This window comes from Pseudoliparis swirei, chromosome 10, assembly GCF_029220125.1.
Source record: "Pseudoliparis swirei isolate HS2019 ecotype Mariana Trench chromosome 10, NWPU_hadal_v1, whole genome shotgun sequence".
NCBI classification, from domain to species: domain Eukaryota; kingdom Metazoa; phylum Chordata; class Actinopteri; order Perciformes; family Liparidae; genus Pseudoliparis; species Pseudoliparis swirei.
Window position 1 is genome coordinate 3,111,089 of NC_079397.1, and position 21,669 is coordinate 3,132,757.

The following is a 21,669-nucleotide window of genomic DNA, read 5'->3' on the forward strand; positions in this document are numbered from 1 at the left end:
TGAATGAAATAATCATAAGTGTTTAGTAGATTATGAATTATGACTTCTCGCATTAACCCATTGTGACATCGCACTTTGACGTATAATAGGACGGTGTACTCGGCATGTAGCATCGGAACATGTTGTTGCATTTATGAACTCAGAAATCGGGAGTTTTATATTTATTTGTTTCTATTCGAATGTGTTTCACGAGTCAAAACCAGGAAGAAAAAAGAAAAAAAAGAAATTTTCTGTGTTATTTCGGTGTTGCCGTGTTTGAAACCCGAGCTTCCCTGAAAAAGACGAGCTCGTATAGCCAAATGGATTGTATTAATGTGTCGTATTTATATTATAAATAAAACGGAATAAATTAGAATTTAAGTCATGAAACGGGTTATTTCTTCCTTTAAAAACAATCAAATGTGGCTTAAATGTTTTATTTTCGAGCACTTAAAACTCCAGGTGTCAAAGTGTCAAAAGAAAGTGTCAGAAAGAGTCACAAAGTGTTGCAAAGAGTCAGTGTCAAAAAACATCAAAAAGTGTCAGAAAGAGTCATAAAGTGTCAAAGTGTTGCAAAGAGTCGAAGTGTCAGTGTCAAAAAAGTGTGACAGTCATACAGTGTGAGAAAGCGTCGAAAAGTGTCAGAAAGACTCAAAGAGCCAGAAAGTGTCTCAAAGTGTCTCGGAGTGTCAGAAAGCGCCAGAAAGTGTCGTTAAGCATCACAGAGTCTTTCCTTCTGCAGGGGAACTCAGACTTTTTCAGCTATTTAAAGATTTAAACTCAAAATTTTGGATTTTGGAAGAAGTTGTAGTGTTAAATACTTTCATCACTAATCAGAAATATAAAACTCATAAAAGTTTAAAGTTCCAGCAGAAGCCTCAGAGACAACCTCAAACTTTTCTCATGATATAATAATACGTTATTTTAGTAGCGCGTCTCCGGGACCCTGAACACAACACGACATTCAATGTTCCATCGACTCAAAACTTTAATTACAGTGTAAAGTAAATATAAGCAAATAAAAATAAAAAACATGTATTTTTTAATAATTTAAATCCTTTCAAATGAAAAACGGCGTGAAGCACTTCCTGTCTCTTTGGCGTGGAACGTTCTCCGGTTCCTCCGGGTCCCCTCAGCCCTTGGAGCCCGGCTTCAGGGAGCTGAAGGGCTTGGAGTTCCTCAGCGAGCCGGAGATCTCCTGCAGGAAGCCGACGATGTGCGCGTCCTTCTCCGACTTCCTGCCGTCGAAGATGACCACGAGCGTGAAGTGCGCCTCGGGCCGCGCCAGGTAGTAGGTGCTCTGCACCTTGTCGTCGTAGAAGTGCACCACCTTGTCCGGCCCGCTGAGCTCGGCGGCGCGGTCGCCCATCATCATGACCACGTTGGGCCAGTGCGTGAGCGGCCGCTCGCCCCCCGCCGGCAGCGACACCACGGCGGGGAACTGCTCCACGCCCTTGGGCGCCTCGCGGTACGAGTGCGGGTGGTGGTAGCCGTGGCCCTGGAAGCTCTCCGAGCCGCGGTTGTCGAACACCAGCGACACGTTGCTGGCGTCGTGTTTGCGCACGAAGGCGCAGATCTTGCCGTGGTAGTCGGGCGTCGCGCGCGCCGTCAGCGCCCGCATGTCCGCCGCCGCCGCCGCCTGCCGGCCGAGCGCCTCGTGGAAGTAGAAGCTGAACTTGGCGAGCAGCGCCGCCTGGAAGCGCTGCAGCCAGGCGTACAGGTGCGGCGGCTGCGCCGCCTTCTGGGACTGGCCGCCGAACAGGTGCTTGCGCGTCTCCTTCTGCCGCTGGAACAGCGTCCCCCACGCCGCCAGCTTGGAGGCGGCGGCGTGGAGGCCGAGCAGCGCCGGCAGGAAGCGCCACTCGGACACGTGGGCCTGGCAGCGTAGCAGCTGGGTCACCACGTCCAGCTCCATCTGGAAGCCCTCCTCCACCCGGCCCAGGATGGGGTGGTGGAACCTGAAGGGGGCGAGGAGGAGGAGGAGGAAGATGAGGAAACACTGGCAGGACACTTTGGCTGGTTGAAAAATAAATAAATACTTCAGCGTCTGTGTTTTATTAAATGAGTCACACACACATTGACATTTTTTTATGTGAATATAATGTAAAATATTGATGATTTAAAAATGTAAACACAAGGTAAACACAGGTACACACACAACACACAGATACACACAAACACAACACAGGTACACACTTGGAGCTGTACTTGTGCAGCACGGCCTCCAGCGTGGCCACCAGCTCCTCCGAGTTGACGCTCTTCTGGCCGCCCAGCGAGTGCATCTTCTCGTACAGGTCGGCCATCTCCACGCGCGCCTGCGTGAAGTGGCACAGCTGCTCCGACAGGTGCGACAGCAGGTCCTCCAGGTAGGAGGCGGAGCCCGGCTGGCTGTGACGCCCCCCCGCCGTCATCAGCTTCCTGAGCTCGTTGTACAGAGAAGTGTAGATGGTCCGGATGGAGTCCTTACGGCTGAAGAAGCTCTGGCCGCCTGGGAGAGGGGGGGGGAGACGGAGAGAGGGGGGGGGGGAAGAGAGGATAAAAATAGGTATCTTCCTGCAGCATTTGAGCTGAAGCGCCATCTGGTGTTGACATATGGAACTGCTTCATCTTCATGTTCCTTAAAATATTTCTTCATGCCAATAATGTTGCACTTCTACGCTGTAATATTGCGAAAAAATTGTACTTGAATAAAAATAGTCCATATGTGAAATAGTATCCATTTTCATGAATGTCCTGTATTTCTACTTCCGGTCATTTCATGCCGATACTTTTGTACTTCTCCACTGTATTATTGGACCTTTCTTTAAACATGCTCGTCCTCACCCATCTTCTGGCCCAGGAACGTCATGTGGTGGTACGCGCGCTCCGCGGCGGCCAGGTGCGCCAGCGCCGCCAGCAGCGCCGCCCAGACGGGCCCGGAGCTGCGGCTGCTGTCCTTCTCCTTCTCCACGTAGTCTTTGGCCCGGTCGAAGGAGAACATACCGAGCTGCGTGAAGAAGCTCTCCAGGATGGCGCGCTCCCGGGGAACCGGCCGCAGCTCCTCCGTCATCGTCTCTTCTTAGTGACGCGATATAAATTCGTAAATTCTTTCAAAATGAGCTTAAACCGACGACATTTGGGGGGAAACTGCCCGCGTCGAGCTAACCGGGCTAACCGTGCGACGCCATCTTGAATACGGTATAAATACTACGGCGAGCCGGGAGGACCAAAACACACGCGTTTGGATACAAAAATAAGAATCCTTTGAAATACAGACGAAAGAGTGGAAATACTGAAAGATAAAGAGCCAGAAGTACAACGAAACTATTGAATAATATATATATATATATATAGAAGAATTACTAACAACACATGTATAATAAAACACTGGTAATAATATAAAGAGTAAATATGGACGAATTAAAAAGATATTTTAAAATCTAATATGTGCACAATTACAGATCCCAGTACACATTTATTCGTACACATTTACACATCTCAGTATATATTTACCGATCTTAATACACTTTTACAGATCTCAGTACACGTGTACAGACACGTAGATGAATACTTCACACATTTAACTGCGGTAAACTCCTAAAACACGTCCACACACATATTTGAAAAGGATATTTTGTCTACATGAATCCCGCTGCACATAAATGGTATCTCCGCCTTGATCTCTGTATTTTTAGATGTGCTCTGAGGTTTTTTTGGCGGAGGATATTTTTTAAATGGAGTCATTAAGTTAATTTCTGAGTAAAACCCAAACCACAGCGCGAATCACATCGCACTTTCTGGGAATCTATACTTTCTAGCTATCAGATGATGTTTGTTCCAATGAATCCTTCAGCCCTGACGTCATAAAACCAACTGCACACACACAACTGGTGGATTCATGGCAGACATGTTGAACAGATGGTTATTATCTGTGGGGGGGGGGGGGGGCTCGTAAAGTGACTCAACATCTCTTCATTGACTCGTTTGTGCTTTTATTCAAACTGCGACTGACGAAAAGTCTCCATTGTGAATGAGATCAGTCGTTTAATTTATAAAGTATCAGGAAAATAGTGGAGACGAGGAAATCAGATTATTATTATTATTATTTTGAATCATTACAAAAAATTATTTTATGGCTGTTTAAAGTGTAAAATAAGAAATGTTAGTCCGTAGAGGAGCTTCACCACGGTCACATGACCTCATGTTAATCTGTAGAGGAGCTCCACCAAGTCACATGACCTCTGGTCTATAGAGGAGCTCCACCACGGTCACATGACCTCTAGTCTATAGAGGAGCTCCACCACGGTCACATGACCTCTAGTCTATAGAGGAGCTCCACCACGGTCACATGACCTCTAGTCTATAGAGGAGCTCCACCAAGTCACATGACCTCTGGTCTATAGAGGAGCTCCACCACGGTCACATGACCTCTAGTCTATAGAGGAGCTCCACCAAGTCACATGACCTCTGGTCTATAGAGGAGCTCCACCAAGTCACATGACCTCTAGTCTATAGAGGAGCTCCACCACGGTCACATGACCTCTAGTCTATAGAGGAGCTCCACCAAGTCACATGACCTCTGGTCTATAGAGGAGCTCCACCACGGTCACATGACCTCTAGTCTATAGAGGAGCTCCACCAAGTCACATGACCTCTAGTCTATAGAGGAGCTCCACCAAGTCACATGACCTCTAGTCTATAGAGGAGCTCCACCACGGTCACATGACCTCTGGTCTATAGAGGAGCTCCACCAAGTCACATGACCTCTAGTCTATAGAGGAGCTCCACCACGGTCACATGACCTCTAGTCTATAGAGGAGCTCCACCAAGTCACATGACCTCTAGTCTATAGAGGAGCTCCACCACGGTCACATGACCTCTAGTCTATAGAGGAGCTCCACCACGGTCACATGACCTCTAGTCGTGTTGACGTTGAGCCTGAACGCCTCTCAGCCTCTCTGACTCTGACTCCTTCATACTCATTTTTCTCGGTATGTATTTTTTAATCTGATGTGAATCTCAGATCTTTGAGTCGATTTCACACTCAGAGAACACCGAGCTCAGTGTGAGGAGGACAGCACCTCCTCACACTGACACCTCCTCACCCTCACACCTCCTCACACTCAGACCTCCTCACCCTCACACCTCCTCACACTCACACCTCCTCACCCTCACACCTCCTCACCCTCACACCTCCTCACCCTCACACCTCCTCACACTCAGACCTCCTCACCTCCTCACCTCCTCACCCTCACACCTCCTCACCCTCACACCTCCTCACCCTCAGACCTCCTCACACTCAGACCTCCTCACCCTCACACCTCCTCACCCTCACACCTCCTCACCCTCAGACCTCCTCACACTCAGACCTCCTCACCCTCACACCTCCTCACACTCACACCTCCTCACCCTCAGACCTCCTCACACTCAGACCTCCTCACCCTCACACCTCCTCACCCTCACACCTCCTCACACTCACACCTCCTCACCCTCAGACCTCCTCACCCTCACACCTCCTCACCTCACACCTCCTCACCTCACACCTCCTCACCCTCAGACCTCCTCACCACCTCACACCTCCTCACCTCAGACCTCCTCACCTCAGACCTCCTCACCCTCACCTCCTCACCTCAGACCTCCTCACACTCACACCTCCTCACCCTCACACCTCCTCACCCTCACACCTCCTCACCCTCAGACCTCCTCACACTCAGACCTCCTCACCCTCACACCTCCTCACACTCAGACCTCCTCACCCTCAGACCTCCTCACGCTCAGACCTCCTCACACTCAGACCTCCTCACCCTCAGACCTCCTCACCCTCACACCTCCTCACCTCAGACCTCTCCTCAGACCTCCTCACCCTCACACCTCCTCACCTCAGACCTCCTCATCACCTCCTCACACTCAGACCTCCTCACTCAGACCTCCTCACCTCACACCTCCTCACCCTCCACCTCCTCCACCTCAGACCTCCTCACTCAGACCTCCTCACCTCACCTCCTCACCCTCAGACCTCCTCCACCTCACCCTAGACCTCCTCACCTCTCACCTCCTCACCTCTTACCTCCTCACCTCTTACCTCCTCACCTCTCACCTCCTCACCTCTTACCTCCTCACCTCTTACCTCCTCACTCAGACCTCCACCTCACCTCCTCCTCACACTCACACCTCACTCACACCTCCTCACCCTCCTCACCCTCAGACCTCCTCACCTCAGACCTCCTCACACCCTCAGACCTCCTCACCCTCACCTCCTACCTCCTCACCTCAGACCTCCTCACCCTCAGACTCACCTCAGACCTCCTCACCCTCAGACCTCCTCACCTCAGACCTCCTCACACTCAGACCTCCTCACCCTCACACCTCCTCACCTCCAGACCTCCTCACTCCAGACCTCCTCACCCTCACCTCCTCACCTCAGACACCTCCTCACCTCAGACCTCCTCACACCCTCACCTCCTCACCTCCTCACACCTCAGACCTCCTCACCTCACTCCTCCTCACACTCAGACCTCCTCACCTCACACACCTCCTCACCCTCAGACCTCCTCACCCCTCAGACCTCCTCACCTCACCTCACCTCCTCACCCTCAGACCTCCTCACCCTCAGACCTCCTCACCCTCAGACCTCCTCACCCTCAGACCTCCTCACCTCACCTCTTACCTCCTCACCTCTCACCTCCTACCTCCTCACCTCCTCACCTCTTACCTCCTCACCTCTCACCTCCTCACCCTCCCACCTCCTCCCCTCAGACCACCTCAGACCTCCTCACCCTCACACCTCCTCACCCTCCACCTCCTCACCCTCAGACCTCCTCACCTCACACCTCCTCCTCAGACCTCCTCCTCACCTCCTCAGACCTCCTCACACCTCAGACCTCCTCACCCTCAGACCTCCTCACCTCATACCTCCTCACCCTCACACCTCCTCACCTCAGACCTCCTCACCTCACCTCCTCCTCACCCTCAGACCTCCTCACCTCACTCCACCTCACCTCAGACCTCCTCACCCTCCTCCTCACCTCAGACCTCCTCACCCTCACACCTCCTCACCCTCAGACCTCCTCACCCTCAGACCTCCTCACCCTCACCTCCTCTCCTCACACCCCTCAGACCTCCTCACCTCAGACCTCCTCACACTCAGACCTCCTCACCCTCACACCTCCTCACACTCAGACCTCCTCACCCTCACACCTCCTCACCCTCAGACCTCCTCACACTCAGACCTCCTCACCCTCAGACCTCCTCACACACCTCACCCTCAGACCTCCTCACCTCAGACCTCCTCACCTCACCTCCTCACCCTCAGACCTCCTCACACTCAGACCTCCTCACCCTCAGACCTCCTCACCCTCAGACCTCCTCACCCTCAGACCTCCTCACCCTCAGACCTCCTCACCCTCACACCTCCTCACACTCAGACCTCCTCACCCTCACCCCTCCTCACCCTCAGACCTCCTCACCTCAGACCTCCCTCAGACCTCCTCACCCTCACCCTCACCTCCCCCAGACCTCCTCCCCTAGACCTCCTCTCCTAGACCTCCTCCCCTAGACCTCCTCCCCCAGACCTCCTCCCCCAGACCTCCTCTCCCCCAGACCTCCTCTCCTAGACCTCCTCACCCTCCTCACCTCACACCTCCCTCAGACCTCTCACCCTCAGACCTCCTCACCCTCACACCTCCTCACCCTCAGACCTCCTCACCCTCAGACCTCCTCACCCTCACACCTCCTCACCCTCAGACCTCCTCACCCTCAGACCTCCTCACCCTCAGACCTCCTCACCCTCACCCTCAGACCTCCTCAGACCTCCTCCCTCCACCTCACCTCCTCACACTCAGACCTCCTCACCCTCACACCTCCTCACCCTCAGACCTCCTCACCCTCAGACCTCCTCACACTCAGACCTCCTCACCCTCAGACCTCCTCACACTCAGACCTCCTCACCCTCAGACCTCCTCACACTCACACCTCCTCACCCTCACACCTCCTCACACTCACACCTCCTCACCCTCAGACCTCCTCACACTCACACCTCCTCACCCTCAGACCTCCTCACACTCACACCTCCTCACACTCAGACCTCCTCACCCTCAGACCTCCTCACCCTCAGACCTCCTCACCCTCACACCTCCTCACCCTCAGACCTCCTCACCCTCACACCTCCTCACCCTCAGACCTCCTCACCCTCACACCTCCTCACCCTCAGACCTCCTCACACTCAGACCTCCTCACCCTCACACCTCCTCACCCTCAGACCTCCTCACACTCAGACCTCCTCACCCTCACACCTCCTCACACTCACACCTCCTCACCCTCAGACCTCCTCACACTCAGACCTCCTCACCCTCACACCTCCTCACCCTCAGACCTCCTCACACTCACACCTCCTCACCCTCAGACCTCCTCACCCTCACCTCCACCTCTCACCTCCTCCACACCTCCCTCCTCACCCTCAGACCTCCTCACCTCAGACCTCCTCACACCAGACCTCCACCCTCAGACCTCCTCACCCTCAGACCTCCTCACCCTCAGACCTCCTCACACTCAGACCTCCTCACCCTCACACCTCCTCACACTCAGACCTCCTCACCCTCACACCTCCTCAGACCTCCTCACCCTCACCTCCTCACCCTCAGACCTCCTCACCTCAGACCTCCTCACCTCACACCTCCTCACACTCACACCTCCTCACACTCACACCTCCTCACCCTCAGACCTCCTCACACTCAGACCTCCTCACACTCAGACCTCCTCACACTCACACCTCCTCACCCTCAGACCTCCTCCTCACACCTCCTCACCCTCAGACCTCCTCACCCTCACACCTCCTCACGCTCACACCTCCTCACCTCACACACCTCCTCACCCTCAGACCTCCTCACCTCAGACCTCCTCACCTCAGACCTCCTCACCCCTCACACCTCCTCACCCTCACACCTCTTCACACTCAGACCTCCTCACCCTCAGACCTCCTCACGCTCAGACCTCTTCACATTCAGACCTCCTCACCCTCAGACCTCCTCACGCTCAGACCTCCTCACATTCAGACCTCCTCACCCTCACAACTCCTCACCTCAGACCTCCTCACCTCACACCTCCTCACCCTCAGACCTCCTCACCTCAGACCTCCTCACTCAGACCTCCTCACCCTCAGACCTCCTCACCCTCCACCTCCTCACCTCAGACCTCCTCACCTCACACCTCCTCACCTCAGACCTCCTCACCTCCACCTCAGACCTCCTCACCTCACACCTCCTCACACCTCAGACCTCCTCACCCTCAGACCTCCTCACCTCACACCTCCTCACCTCAGACCTCCTCACCCTCACACCTCCTCACCTCAGACCTCCTCACCCTCACACCTCCTCACCTCACACCTCCTCACCTCAGACCTCCTCACCCTCAGACCTCCTCACCCTCACACCTCCTCACCCTCAGACCTCCTCACCTCACACCTCCTCACCTCAGACCTCCTCACCTCACCTCCTCACCCTCAGACCTCCTCACCTCAGACCTCCTCACCTCAGACCTCCTCACCTCACACCTCCTCACCCTCAGACCTCCTCACCCTCACACCTCCTCACTCAGACCTCCTCACCTCAGACCTCCTCACCTCAGACCTCCTCACCCTCAGACCTCCTCCCTCACCTCAGACCTCCTCACCCTCACACCTCCTCACCCTCAGACCTCCTCACCCTCACACCTCCTCACACTCAGACCTCCTCACCCTCACACCTCCTCACCCTCAGACCTCCTCACCCTCAGACCTCCTCACACTCAGACCTCCTCACCTCAGACCTCCTCACCCTCACCTCCTCACCCTCAGACCTCCTCACCTCACACCTCCTCACCCTCAGACCTCCTCACCTCAGACCTCCTCACCCTCACACCTCCTCACCTCAGACCTCCTCACCCTCAGACCTCCTCACCCTCACACCTCCTCACCTCACACCTCCTCACCTCAGACCTCCTCACCCTCACACCTCCTCACCCTCACCTCCTCACCTCAGACCTCCTCACACCTCACACCTCCTCACCCTCAGACCTCCTCACACTCACACCTCCTCACCCTCAGACCTCCTCACACTCAGACCTCCTCACCCTCAGACCTCCTCACCCTCACACCTCCTCACCCTCAGACCTCCTCACCCTCAGACCTCCTCACCCTCAGACCTCCTCACCCTCAGACCTCCTCACCCTCACACCTCCTCACCCTCACACCTCCTCACCCTCAGACCTCCTCACCCTCACACCTCCTCACCCTCAGACCTCCTCACCCTCACACCTCCTCACCTCACCCTCAGACCTCCTCACACTCAGACCTCCTCACCCTCACACCTCCTCACCCTCAGACCTCCTCACCCTCACACCTCCTCACCCTCACACCTCCTCACCCTCAGACCTCCTCACCCTCAGACCTCCTCACACTCAGACCTCCCTCACCTCACACCTCCTCACCTCACCTCCCCACCCTCACACCTCCTCACACTCAGACCCCCTCACCCTCAGACCTCCTCAACACTCAGACCTCCTCACCCTCAGACCTCCTCACACTCAGACCTCCTCACCCTCACACCTCCTCACCCTCAGACCTCCTCACCCTCACACCTCCTCACACTCAGACCTCCTCACCCTCAGACCTCCTCACCTCACACCTCCTCACCCTCACCTCCTCACCTCAGACCTCCTCACCTCAGACCTCCCTCACCCTCAGACCTCCTCCTCACCTCAGACCTCCTCACCTCACACCTCCTCACCCTCAGACCTCCTCACCCTCAGACCTCCTCACCTCTCACCTCCTCACCCTCAGACCTCCTCACCCTCTCTCCTCCTCACCCTCAGACCTCCTCACCCCTCACACCTCCTCACCCTCACACCTCCTCACCTCAGACCTCCTCACCTCAGACCTCCTCACCCTCACACCTCCTCACCCTCAGACCTCCTCCTCCTCCGCTCCTCTCTGCCCGGTAGGTAGAATCATCTCTTTTTCTTCCTCCGTTCCTCTCGTTTGTGTGTTCATGTTTCATTTGACCAGAAACAGAGTATTAGTGGTGAACCTTTGAGCAAGGCACTGGCAGCAGGTTGCTGGTGGAGACTTTCCCATTATATTTGTGCAGAGGGACAAAATCTAAGTGAGTAAAATAACATTTTATGCAAGAAATAAAAAATTTAAGCAAAATAAATTTTCAATCTGGGAATTCTTTTTACACATGACATTTTTTTTTACGACCGTGAGATTCAGTTTTATTAATACGACCATCGGGATCGCTTAAGGCAGTGGTCGCCAACCCGTCGATCGCGATCGACCGGTCGATCTCGGAGACGTTCCCTGTCGATCTCCAAAATAAAATGAAAATAAAATCAGAAACACATTATTCATACCTGCAAACTCATGAGGGGTGAAAAAGGTGACAACGGAGGGGGGTGGGGGTGCAGGTGACTTTTTTTTTGTCACCACACCACATCCACGTTGTTTGAAGCCTCAAAGCTTTTAGAACCACAACTACAGTCATTTTATTGTTCTGACCACAAATCTAAATAATGATAAACAGTTTAAGAACAAAAGGTCCTCCGCTCTGACTCAGCCCTATAATGACAGTAATAACAAATATACATTGTCATTATATATTATATAATGACAATGTATTTGTTCCTCGTTCTCGAACATTTCCTGAAGTGTCTTCTGAAACGTTTTCTTCCTGACTGGAAGATCGACGTCAGAAAAGATCTCCGCCTGATTTTAATGAACGCCTGAAAACGGGTTCTCTGACAGCCGTGTTGTCAGCTGTGCTCCCTGAAAGAGGGGAGCGTAGGACTACAGGTGAGGCGCAGGGGAAATGCAGAAAGACCTTTATTCATAACTTTACATATTACACAAGTTCAAAGTACAAGGACATACAACTACGTCATCAATAAATAAATGTTGTAATGCCTGTCCCTTAGTGTAAATGTTTACGTTACGGCATTAACAAATTACGCCTGCACATGCGCAACTGCCGAGATTCTTGGCGACTTGCCAGGTCTTACCTCCGTGAGTTCGGCTTTTCTGCTGTTGTCCTTAAAAGCAAAAGCTCAACATTGAGCTTTTTTTCTTGTCTGATGGAGCAATCATGGACGGATTAAGAAACCACGGGCCCCTGGGCCTGGACGTGTCAAGGCCCCCCCCCCCCACACCCGCAAAAAAATAAAAATAAAAATTAAAAAAAATATATACTTTCTTTTTTAAACATCGCTAACAAAACAGTCCGTATGGAACAACGATACCGGAGCTGAGCAGACAACATAACGCGAATTATATGACCATGACATGAATGACTTAAGCCTAGCATATACCGGCTATGGCGCATCGTGTCATATCATCATATCAATACAAAGTTAATAACAGCTACTTCACGCAGAGGCTCTGGCTTAGGGGCCCCCTGAGCTCATGGGCCCCTGGTGCCGGGCCTCGTTCGTAATCCATCCTCAGTAGGACTATTGGGGCCCTGTTACTGACATGAATGACTTAAGCCTAGCATATACCACTACACATCGTGTCATATCATCATATTCATATCAATACAATGTTAATAACAGCGACGTCACGCGCGGAGGCTCAGGCCCAGGGGCCCCCTGAGCTCATGGGCCCCCTGAGCTCACGGGCCCCCTGAACTCACGGGCCCCTAAGCTCACGGGCCCCCTGAACTCACGGGCCCCTAAGCTCACGGGCCCCCTGAGCTCACGGGCCCCCTGAACTCACGGGCCCCTGAGCTCACGGGCCCCTGGGCCTGGGCCCGGTAGGCCCGTTGGTTAATCCATCCCTGGGAGCAATCTGGTTTACTTGAAAGTGATTGCAATTGTATTTATTCTATTATTTGAAAAAGCACAGATGCAGGAATCACAAATGGGGATCTCATATTTATTATAATAATTATTATTTAAATCTGAGGATGTCTGTAGAGTTGATGTGAACGTATTCACCAACGGGCTGACTTCAGAACCAGTCCCAGATGAGAAAACTTTCATGAATACCACATTTGCCCCGAAAAACCCGTCAGTGAAGTTGAGAAAATCACAAAATCAAAGACCAGGAGCTGGATTACTGACAGACAGCTCACAAACTGCCTCAGACTGTCTGTCTGTGTTTATGAACTAACTACAAGCTCACAGACAGAGTTCAGTCACATGCATCACACTGATTGGAGTCACATGACTTGATGGCATTATGATGAGAGCTGATCTTACACGAGTTGCACTGACTGATCATGTTGTCAGTGTCGTGTTGTAATGTAAATAAATACAACATTTATATTGGTCGTTCATCCAGCTGCTCATTGCAAATGTGTTTTTTCTTGTTCATATTGTGTGCGGTGAACAAATATCTTACTTTTTATATTGCACTTAAATTCTGTGTTCCTGGTCTCATCAATTTGAAAGCTGGACCAAAGTTTTTTGATTTCATTCAATTAGAATTAGGCCAAATAAAAAGCCTCAAGTCATAAATCTAATCTGGACAGTCGTTTTCTCTCAACGCCTCAATAGGTAGATCTTGCCGGTCATGAAGGCGGAGGTCAGGGATCTTGGGCTCAAAAAGGTTAGTGACCACTGGCTTAAGGTGTAACACACAACAGTGTAAAGTGTAAAGATTTAAACCAGATTGAACGCTGTGAAGGGAAACACTGCATTCTGGGACATTTGTTGTTATTTATCTAAATACGTGAGGTGACAAACACTAAATATAAAAGTAATTTATTCAGACTTAAAGTGTCTTAACCTCCGAAAAACGAACCTATTTATTTGTCTTCTGCTCGATTGCAAAACCCAAACTAAAGAGTGTGTGTCTCTGCAACCACGAGGTCGATTTAAATATGTTTTTGTGTTATAATAACAATAATAATTGTGATTTTTTTTGTTCAGATATGTTAATATCAGTGTGTATGTTACTGGTTATTATTAAATAAAGTTGGCACACAGCACAAATTAAAAAGTTTCAGGTTCGTCTGAAAAAAAGAAGAAAGATATTTAGGTGTGATGCAGCTGACTGTTTAAAACTTTCCTAAATCATTGTGCAGAATATAAATGAGAGAGTATTGATTACAGAAGATTCAGCCGAGTTCAAGACAAGTGGATGATATATTATTAAATCCCTGAAGTAATTTATTTTTAAGTCATCCACTTCTTCCAGACAGCCCGTCCTTTCTCTTGTGTGTGTGAGGGTAACGGAGGGACATCACTTATCTCTGAAATTGATCAAAAGTTCACTGATGGATAACGTGTCCTCAAAATTAAGTTCCCGTTTAACAAAGCTGCATTGAAAACAAAGTCTTGGAGGGAAACATGTACTTCCTCCCGCTTTCTGACGCAACACAAATGGGTTTTTAGACCTTAGAAACAAACATAGGACTTTCACTCTGGAGACAATTGTTTGTGTCTCTTGTGAAACTTCGACCAAATCTTGATGTTTGAGTAAACATAACCAAACAGTTACAATTTAGTCTTAATTTACAACGTTAAACCCGTTTATACTTTTCCTAATCCGGGAGAAAACACTGATATTATAGTTGTGTTATCTTGGAAGGAGAATTGGGAGACAACAGGGTTGCTTATTCGATAACATCATCACGAGAAATAATCACAAGGAAATTCTTGTCTGAGATATCTGCATTAATATCCTCGATAACATAAAGTAACTATTGCTTCTATATAAAGATAATAAGTTATTTTAAAAATAAGTTATTTTTTTTATTTTTCTGTCAATGTATATTTTAAACAATTAATTTTAAACAGTTAATTTAATCAGTTAATTTTAGTCAGTTTATTTTAATAAGTATTTTGTTTTTGTTTTTTAAAGAACAAGGATAGTAGATAATTGAATAAATAAAACAACAAGCCCGTTGTTCTCCTGCTCCCCTCCAGTCCACTAGGTGGCGATCGTGCGCCTCGTAGCTGGTTTATCAACAGGAGAAGCCCACGGTATCACGTGACTGACCCGGAAGCCTTCATGTTTTCTGGGGGCGCGGCTCTGTCTCCTCCTGCTGTGGCTTATCACGGAGCTCTGTTCGTCTCGGTTTACTCGTCCTAAACATTTGTTTTTATATTTAACATATTTACACCGAAACAACGAACTTTTGTATATTAATTCGCCTCAAACTAAAGTCTCTAAATGTATCGTTTTTGTCGTATCGCCACCGGACCGACGATGGAGAGACCAGCCGGTGAGCTCGCGCTGTTTTTACGTGTCAAGACGTTGTGACGTACCCCTACAATACGTTATGTTATTTACATGTTTTAATACTATAATATATACATATTATAATAGCCATATATGATAATATTCACATCAATACAGCAGAAACATCAGATACGATCCTAAAAAACTGACAGACAATATTTTATCGATACTTAAAATATTAGTTTTTACTCTTTTATTGCTTGTAAATCGTGTATTTGTTGTTTATTTGTTCCACATGTATGTTCCTGACTGTTTACAATCATTTGCATGCGTTTTTAATTCCTCTTTAATAACTAGCAGCAAAAACCAAAAGTTGTAATCATAAATCTAACTCTGATTACGTATATATTTTCATTAAAGTATTGGTTTGAATGAGGTACTTTTGCATGTGGTGGAGGTTTGATAACCGCTCTCTTTAATAAACAATCCTCTCAGTGTTTCCACAGAGTTTCCTTGTTCAACTGAAAGAAACTTGACATTTTCCCCCATGACTACCATTAAAATCCCATCATGACGTCATCGTTTAATAAATGAGACGTTTTTTTATTTTTGTAACAGCGAAAACCAAAAACCAAAGTTGCGTGAAAGCACATCGAGGGAGATTCTCTCCACGGATCCACAAATGAATCTATGAATAGGTTATAGATTAATATTTGTTCCCGCTGAAGGAAAAACCCACGTAAACAAAGTTTAACTAAACAAAGTCGTGACTGTTGACGATGCAGCGCTCCTCAACCCCAAACCACGCCGCGCCTCGTGACATCACTTCAGCGAAGGTCACGGAGAACAATGCCGACCTGTCAACAAGTGTTACAACAACAAACCTCTCTGATAGTAACCGGTGTCTTCACCTCAATCCCTCCGTTGACGAGTGGCATGAAATTTTAAAAAAGACGCAGATACAGAAAACAAACTTCAAAGCTTCCTTTCACACAAATGGAAAATATAGTGCCTGATTTAAAATGTGAGACGTTTCAGGGACATTCCTGCATGTATTTTTATCCGTTTATACCTTACTGACTACTTTGTTTTGTGATAATAATACTTCAAATTTATATCTTGCTTTTCTAGACGCTCAAAGAGTCTTAAAGCGATTCCTTTCACATGTCGATATTTGGGAAAGCAGCATAAACCTTTCTGTGTGTTTCCAACAACCTTTTTTATTCTCATCATAAATCCCTCTGCTGCGTCGCAGAGGGACTCGGATATGAGAATAATAATCTGCCTTCATCGTGTGAACTGACATCTCCGACTCTTGTCTCCCGCAGCGCCGCCTCGCCGTCAGCATGACGTCTGAGTCTCACGTGTTGATGAAAGAATCCATCAAGATGATGACCGACATGATCGTGCTGTGCAGCACGCTGGCGCTCTCCCTCTTCTTCTGGATGGTCTCCATGACGATCAGCAGCTACTCCGGTGAGTCCCACCAATGTTACGGCCATGTTTTTACAGATCATGTTGGTTCTGGCGCCCCCTGTGGACAAACGTGGTAGCGTTGGTTCTGGCGCCCCTGTGGACTAACGTGGTAGTGTCTCCCAGAACCAGGGCTCCTTTAAAGCTTTTTTTTTTTTACTCTTAAGCAAATTTCAGCCATAATCCAACCTTTATTGTGTGTGTTGTGTGCGTGTGTGTGTGTGTGTGTGTGTGTGTGTGTGTGTGTGTGTGTGTGTGTGTGTGTGTGTGTGTGTGTGTGTGTGTGTGTGTGTGTGTGTGTGTGTGTGTGTGTGTGTGTGTGTGTGTGTCCTCAGGAACCCTGCAGCCGGTGTCGCCGTGGCGATGGTTGTTCTCCATCCTGGTCCCTCTCATGCTGGTCATCAGAGCCGTGAAGAGACGCAGCCTGAGTTCCTCCGGCGCCCTCGGAGGTGAGAGATGAACCTTTAGTTTCAGAATATTCAACATGTATAATACAAATTATATTATAAATTTATATTATATAATCATTCATTGTTTTGGCTGGTGAAATATATTTACATTTTCTGAATTCTTGTGGTAGAATTAACTTCAGTCTGTTGCCTTCAGGCAGATTTATGTCATGACTTTTCTAAAGCATCACTGAAGCTTTTGTTTGTATTTTTCCAAGAATTTTTATTTAAATCAATTTGTTTTATTTGCATTTTATCAACTGAATGATTCATTTCACCATCGGAGGTTTAGTGACATGTGAGGAGGATGAAGTACATCTCGTATAAAGTACATGGTCCTTAATGTCCTCATGGTCCTCATGGTCTCTATAGTCCTCATGGTCCTCATGGTCTCTATAGTCCTCATGGTCTTCATGGTCCTCATGGTCTCTATAGTCTTCATGGTCCTCATGGTCTTCATGGTCTCTATAGTCTTCATGGTCCTCATGGTCTTCATGGTCTCTATAGTCTTCATGGTCCTCATGGTCTTCATGGTCTCTATAGTCTTCATGGTCTTCATGGTCCTCATGGTCTTCATGGTCTCTATAGTCTTCATGGTCCTCATGGTCTTCATGGTCCTCATGGTCTCTATAGTCCTCATGGTCTTCATGGTCCTCATAGTCTTCGTGGTCCTCATGGTCTCTATAGTCTTCATGGTCTCTATAGTCTTCATGGTCTCTATAGTCCTCATGGTCCTCATGGTCTCTATAGTCCTCATAGACGTCGTGAACAGGAAGTGGTGTGTTGGGGTCTTCGTGGTCCTGATCGTGTGAATCTCTCCGCTGACGATCATTCGGCGTCTTTCTGAGATTCTTTCGTTCTGCTCTGAACTTCTCGGAACACTTTTCCCTGTGAGATCAAAGGATTCACGCCTCACCAGTAACCCAGGGCGGCATGTTTGTGTTGATTAAATCATGAAAGCAGCTCCTCGCAGCTGAGGGGCCGTTTCATCGGATTAGACATTCGTGTTGCACGTCTTGTTTGTCAAAAACCCAAAAAACATCCCTTTGACTTTATTTTAATTGTCACGTTCACACCACTAAATCTATGACGCTGTAAAAGTGACTGAAGTGCTTGTTGTTGTTGTTGTCCTCGGGACAGAAAGCGTCTTTAAGGTCTGTTATGTATCAAAAACACATATTTATTAAGAAGAAGATGACGTCAAGCGACCTTTGCCGGAGCTTAGGAAACTGTGAGAACTTTAAATAAACACCGTAAACCCCCCCAAAAATTAATTAACTAAAAGAATATAAGAAAAACTAAATATTTCCGAAGCATCATTTGCTTCAGAATTTAATTGTTTCATTGTTTTTGGAAACGTTAATAAGTTATTATCGTGAAGATTATTTGAAAACAAAGTTGCTTCTTTGCAAGGAGGCAAGGAAAGGAATCAAGGGTGCACCACATCATGGAATATTAAAGACACCTGGATAAGGATTTTAATTAACAGACGATCGAGTGACTGATTTGTATTTATTCCAAATTCTTATTTTTTCTCCGATTGTTTATAAAATAATCTTTTTAAATATATATATTATTTTGTAATTATTTTTTAAATGTCCTCTTGTGTTCCCAGCGCTCCTCGTGGGCTTCGTGTTGACGATGGCCAACTACAGCTTCTTCTCCTCGCTGCTGGCCTTCTTCATCACCTCCTCCAAACTCACCAAGTGGGGAGAAGCACAGAAACGGAAAATAGACTCCGAGTACAAAGAAGGTGAGAGACGTGACGGTGTGCTTATTGTTATTTTATATACATTACTGTTCAAAAGTTTAGGGGTCACACAGATAATTTAGTTTTCCATTAAAAACTCTCACTTTTATTTATTAAATGACTATAAAATCTAGTCAAGACTTTGACGAGGTTATAAATCATGATTTTTATTGTAAATATTAATGTAGTTGTTCTTGTGGCTCAAAGGAAGGCCAGTTTTATAGCTTCTCTCTCCAGCATAACTGTTTTCAGCTGAGCTCACATAAAAAGGGGTTAAAGGGTTTTCTACCCCTCCGCTAGTTTTCTAAGGCGATATTACAATGTACCACTAGAACACTGGAGATGGGCCTCTACACACCTCTGTAGAGACTTCATCAACACCAGAGAATAGTCATTTACACATTAACTATGTGGAGAGTGTGTTTATGATTCATTTAATGTATCTACATTGATAAAAACACTCATGTTGTTGTCAGGCGGCCAGAGGAACTGGATCCAGGTCTTCTGTAACGGAGGAGTTCCCGCGGAGCTGGCGCTGCTCTACATGATCGAGGTGAGCTCACTGGTTCCTTTATTCTGAGTTTATTGAGCTGAAGGAGGAAGAAGACGATTTTAAAGCAAATAAATCAACACTGAAAGGAAACAATTGATCCTTCAGTTAATTTCTCGTGAATAAAATGGCGGCTGTGCCCTCAGGTGGGCCCGGGGGAGATCGCCGTGGACTTCAGCAGACAGTACACGGCCTCCTGGATGTGCCTCTCGCTGCTGGGCGCACTTGCCTGCAGCTGCGGGGACACCTGGGCGTCGGAGGTGGGGCCTGTCCTCAGCCAATCACAGCCCAGACTCATCACCACCTGGGAGGAGGTCCCAGCAGGTGAGGAGCCAGAGAGAACAAGAAACTGTAAAAAAACAACTGAAAACATACGAAATAGGATAATACTTGTAATAAAACCTGTTGAAAGCGGTAAAAATAAGAATGAGAAATATTAAATAAAACTGTAAAAAGGAACTTTAATAATAATACTTAGGATCATTTCACAAATTTTATTCTGTAAAAAGAAAAGAAAAAAAGAACGGTTTGGTGGAAATGAATTTTTTTTGTTGATGAATGATCAAAGTTTTAATCTCAGTTTTATTTACATTTTTTTATGATGGAAGCTTTCGTCACACATGTTGCATTCAAGGACGGTCGGAATCCTTGAATAATTATGTTTTTTTTTAAATGATTGTGAAAGAAAACATGTTTTAAATTATTGTAAAATTACTTTGGATAATTTCTCACATTTTTCCGCTCCAGGAACCAACGGAGGCGTCACTCCCGTGGGGCTGGTGGCCAGCCTCCTCGGCGGGCTGGCGGTGGGCGTGGCCTACTACGCCACGCAGGTCCTGTTGGTGAACGACCTGAACATGGCGCACCCCCAGTGGCCGATCCTGGTATACGGCGCCGCGGCCGGCCTGCTGGGCTCCTTGCTGGACTCGTTCCTGGGAGCGCACATGCAGTACTCGGGTAGGAAGGATTCAATCTGCAGATTATTATCAACTAGCTATATACTTATTGTTTTGTAAAGAAACAGGCTAATCGTTGTATTTAAAAAGCTGGAGAATGATTTTATTTTAAAAATGTTAAGCCCCAAAAATAATTAATAAATTCAAAATAATTGCCGATTTTAATTTTCTGTTAATTTACTGAATAATATATTTCACATCTGAGGATGACCACACATTAACACTTATGATAACCACGTTGTCATGGTAACAGCCTCTGGTTAGTCAGCTGAGTGTCAGACAACTAATAAACTGTTTCATCCTCGAGTCAGCTGCTTCCCCTTTTACTAACTTCAGTTTATTTACAAGAGACACGAAACTATTACTTTTATAAAAGACACTAAACTATTACTTTTATATACGACACTAAACTATTACTTTAATAAGATACTAAACTATTAATTTTATACGAGATACTAAACTATTACTTTTATATACGACACTAAACTATTACTTTTATAAGAGATACTAAACTATTACTTGCATGAAAGATATTAAACTATTAATTTTATAAGAGTTATTATACTATAACTTTAATAAGATACTAAACTATTTATTATTTACCAGTTGACCCATATAAAATAAGAATAAAACAATCCCATGACAGATCCTAAACTATCACTTTCATAAGAGATACTAAACACTAAATAAATCTTGAATGAATTCTGAGCGTATAAATTCTGTTCGTGAGGTTTCCTCTGGATGAACTTTGCCCTCTCGCTCGTCTGCAGGCTTCGACGCGAGCATCGGGAAGGTGGTGGCGTACGAGTCGGCCACCACGCGGCGCATCTGTGGGAAACCGATCCTGGACAACAACGCGGTCAACCTCTTCTCCTCCGTCATCGTGGCGCTCGTCCTGCCCGGCCTGGCGTGGGGGATGTGGCCGCGGTAAACACGCCAAACACGGCGGCGACTGGCCGCCGGTCGAAAAGACGTTTGAGTCGCGTGTCGGCGCAAAGACACGGCGCCGGGTCACGTGTTGTCACACGGCGGGCCCGGAGGAGGACACATTTCAACGTGACACAATTGACTGATGACCATGGAGCATAATCGTCTCGATTAAAATGCTGATTAACCGATTTCTGCTTAAGTCGAACGCTCATTTATAAAGTGTGATGTTTTCAAATGATCCTCGTTCTGCACGTTATGAAATCACTATTGTGCTGTTATTTAAATAAGTATTCCCTTATTTAATAAAGTGTTATATTCTGATTTACGGTTGTCTTTTGCCTTTTAAAGTGTGTGAATCTGTTGCAGGAAAAAGTCGGAGTAAGAACTCGTAAAAACGTACACGTTCAAAAGATTGCCGTCACTTAGAAATGTCCTTATTTTTCAAAGTA

The 21,669-nt window shown here is 47.7% G+C and overlaps 3 protein-coding genes across 3 annotated transcripts in view; 2 read left to right on the plus strand and 1 right to left on the minus strand.

Annotated features, from left to right (window-relative positions):
- Window positions 1-949: 949 nt before the first annotated feature.
- Window positions 950-3,130, minus strand: kics2 (KICSTOR subunit 2). Its single transcript, XM_056424967.1, has 3 exons — window positions 2,803-3,130; window positions 2,176-2,467; window positions 950-1,937 (listed from the first exon to the last, which is right to left on the minus strand). The coding sequence occupies exons 1-3, from the start codon at window positions 3,026-3,028 to the stop codon at window positions 1,112-1,114; spliced, it is 1,344 nt and encodes a 447-aa protein (XP_056280942.1). The 5' UTR covers window positions 3,029-3,130; the 3' UTR covers window positions 950-1,111.
- Window positions 3,131-15,071: 11,941 nt separating this feature from the next.
- LOC130200537 (transmembrane protein 19-like) lies at window positions 15,072-21,274 on the plus strand. Its single transcript, XM_056424917.1, has 8 exons — window positions 15,072-15,155; window positions 16,441-16,588; window positions 16,921-17,034; window positions 18,650-18,787; window positions 19,261-19,337; window positions 19,481-19,658; window positions 20,082-20,291; window positions 21,061-21,274. Exons 2-8 carry the CDS (start codon window positions 16,459-16,461, stop codon window positions 21,219-21,221), a joined length of 1,008 nt encoding a protein of 335 aa, XP_056280892.1. The 5' UTR covers window positions 15,072-15,155; window positions 16,441-16,458; the 3' UTR covers window positions 21,222-21,274.
- Window positions 15,079-21,669, plus strand: part of LOC130200538 (transmembrane protein 19-like) — a 28,774-nt gene continuing 22,183 nt past the window's right edge. The window contains exon 1 of the mRNA XM_056424918.1: window positions 15,079-15,155. The gene's annotated coding sequence lies outside the window, so the exon portion shown is untranslated. The remainder of the gene's footprint in view (window positions 15,156-21,669) is intronic.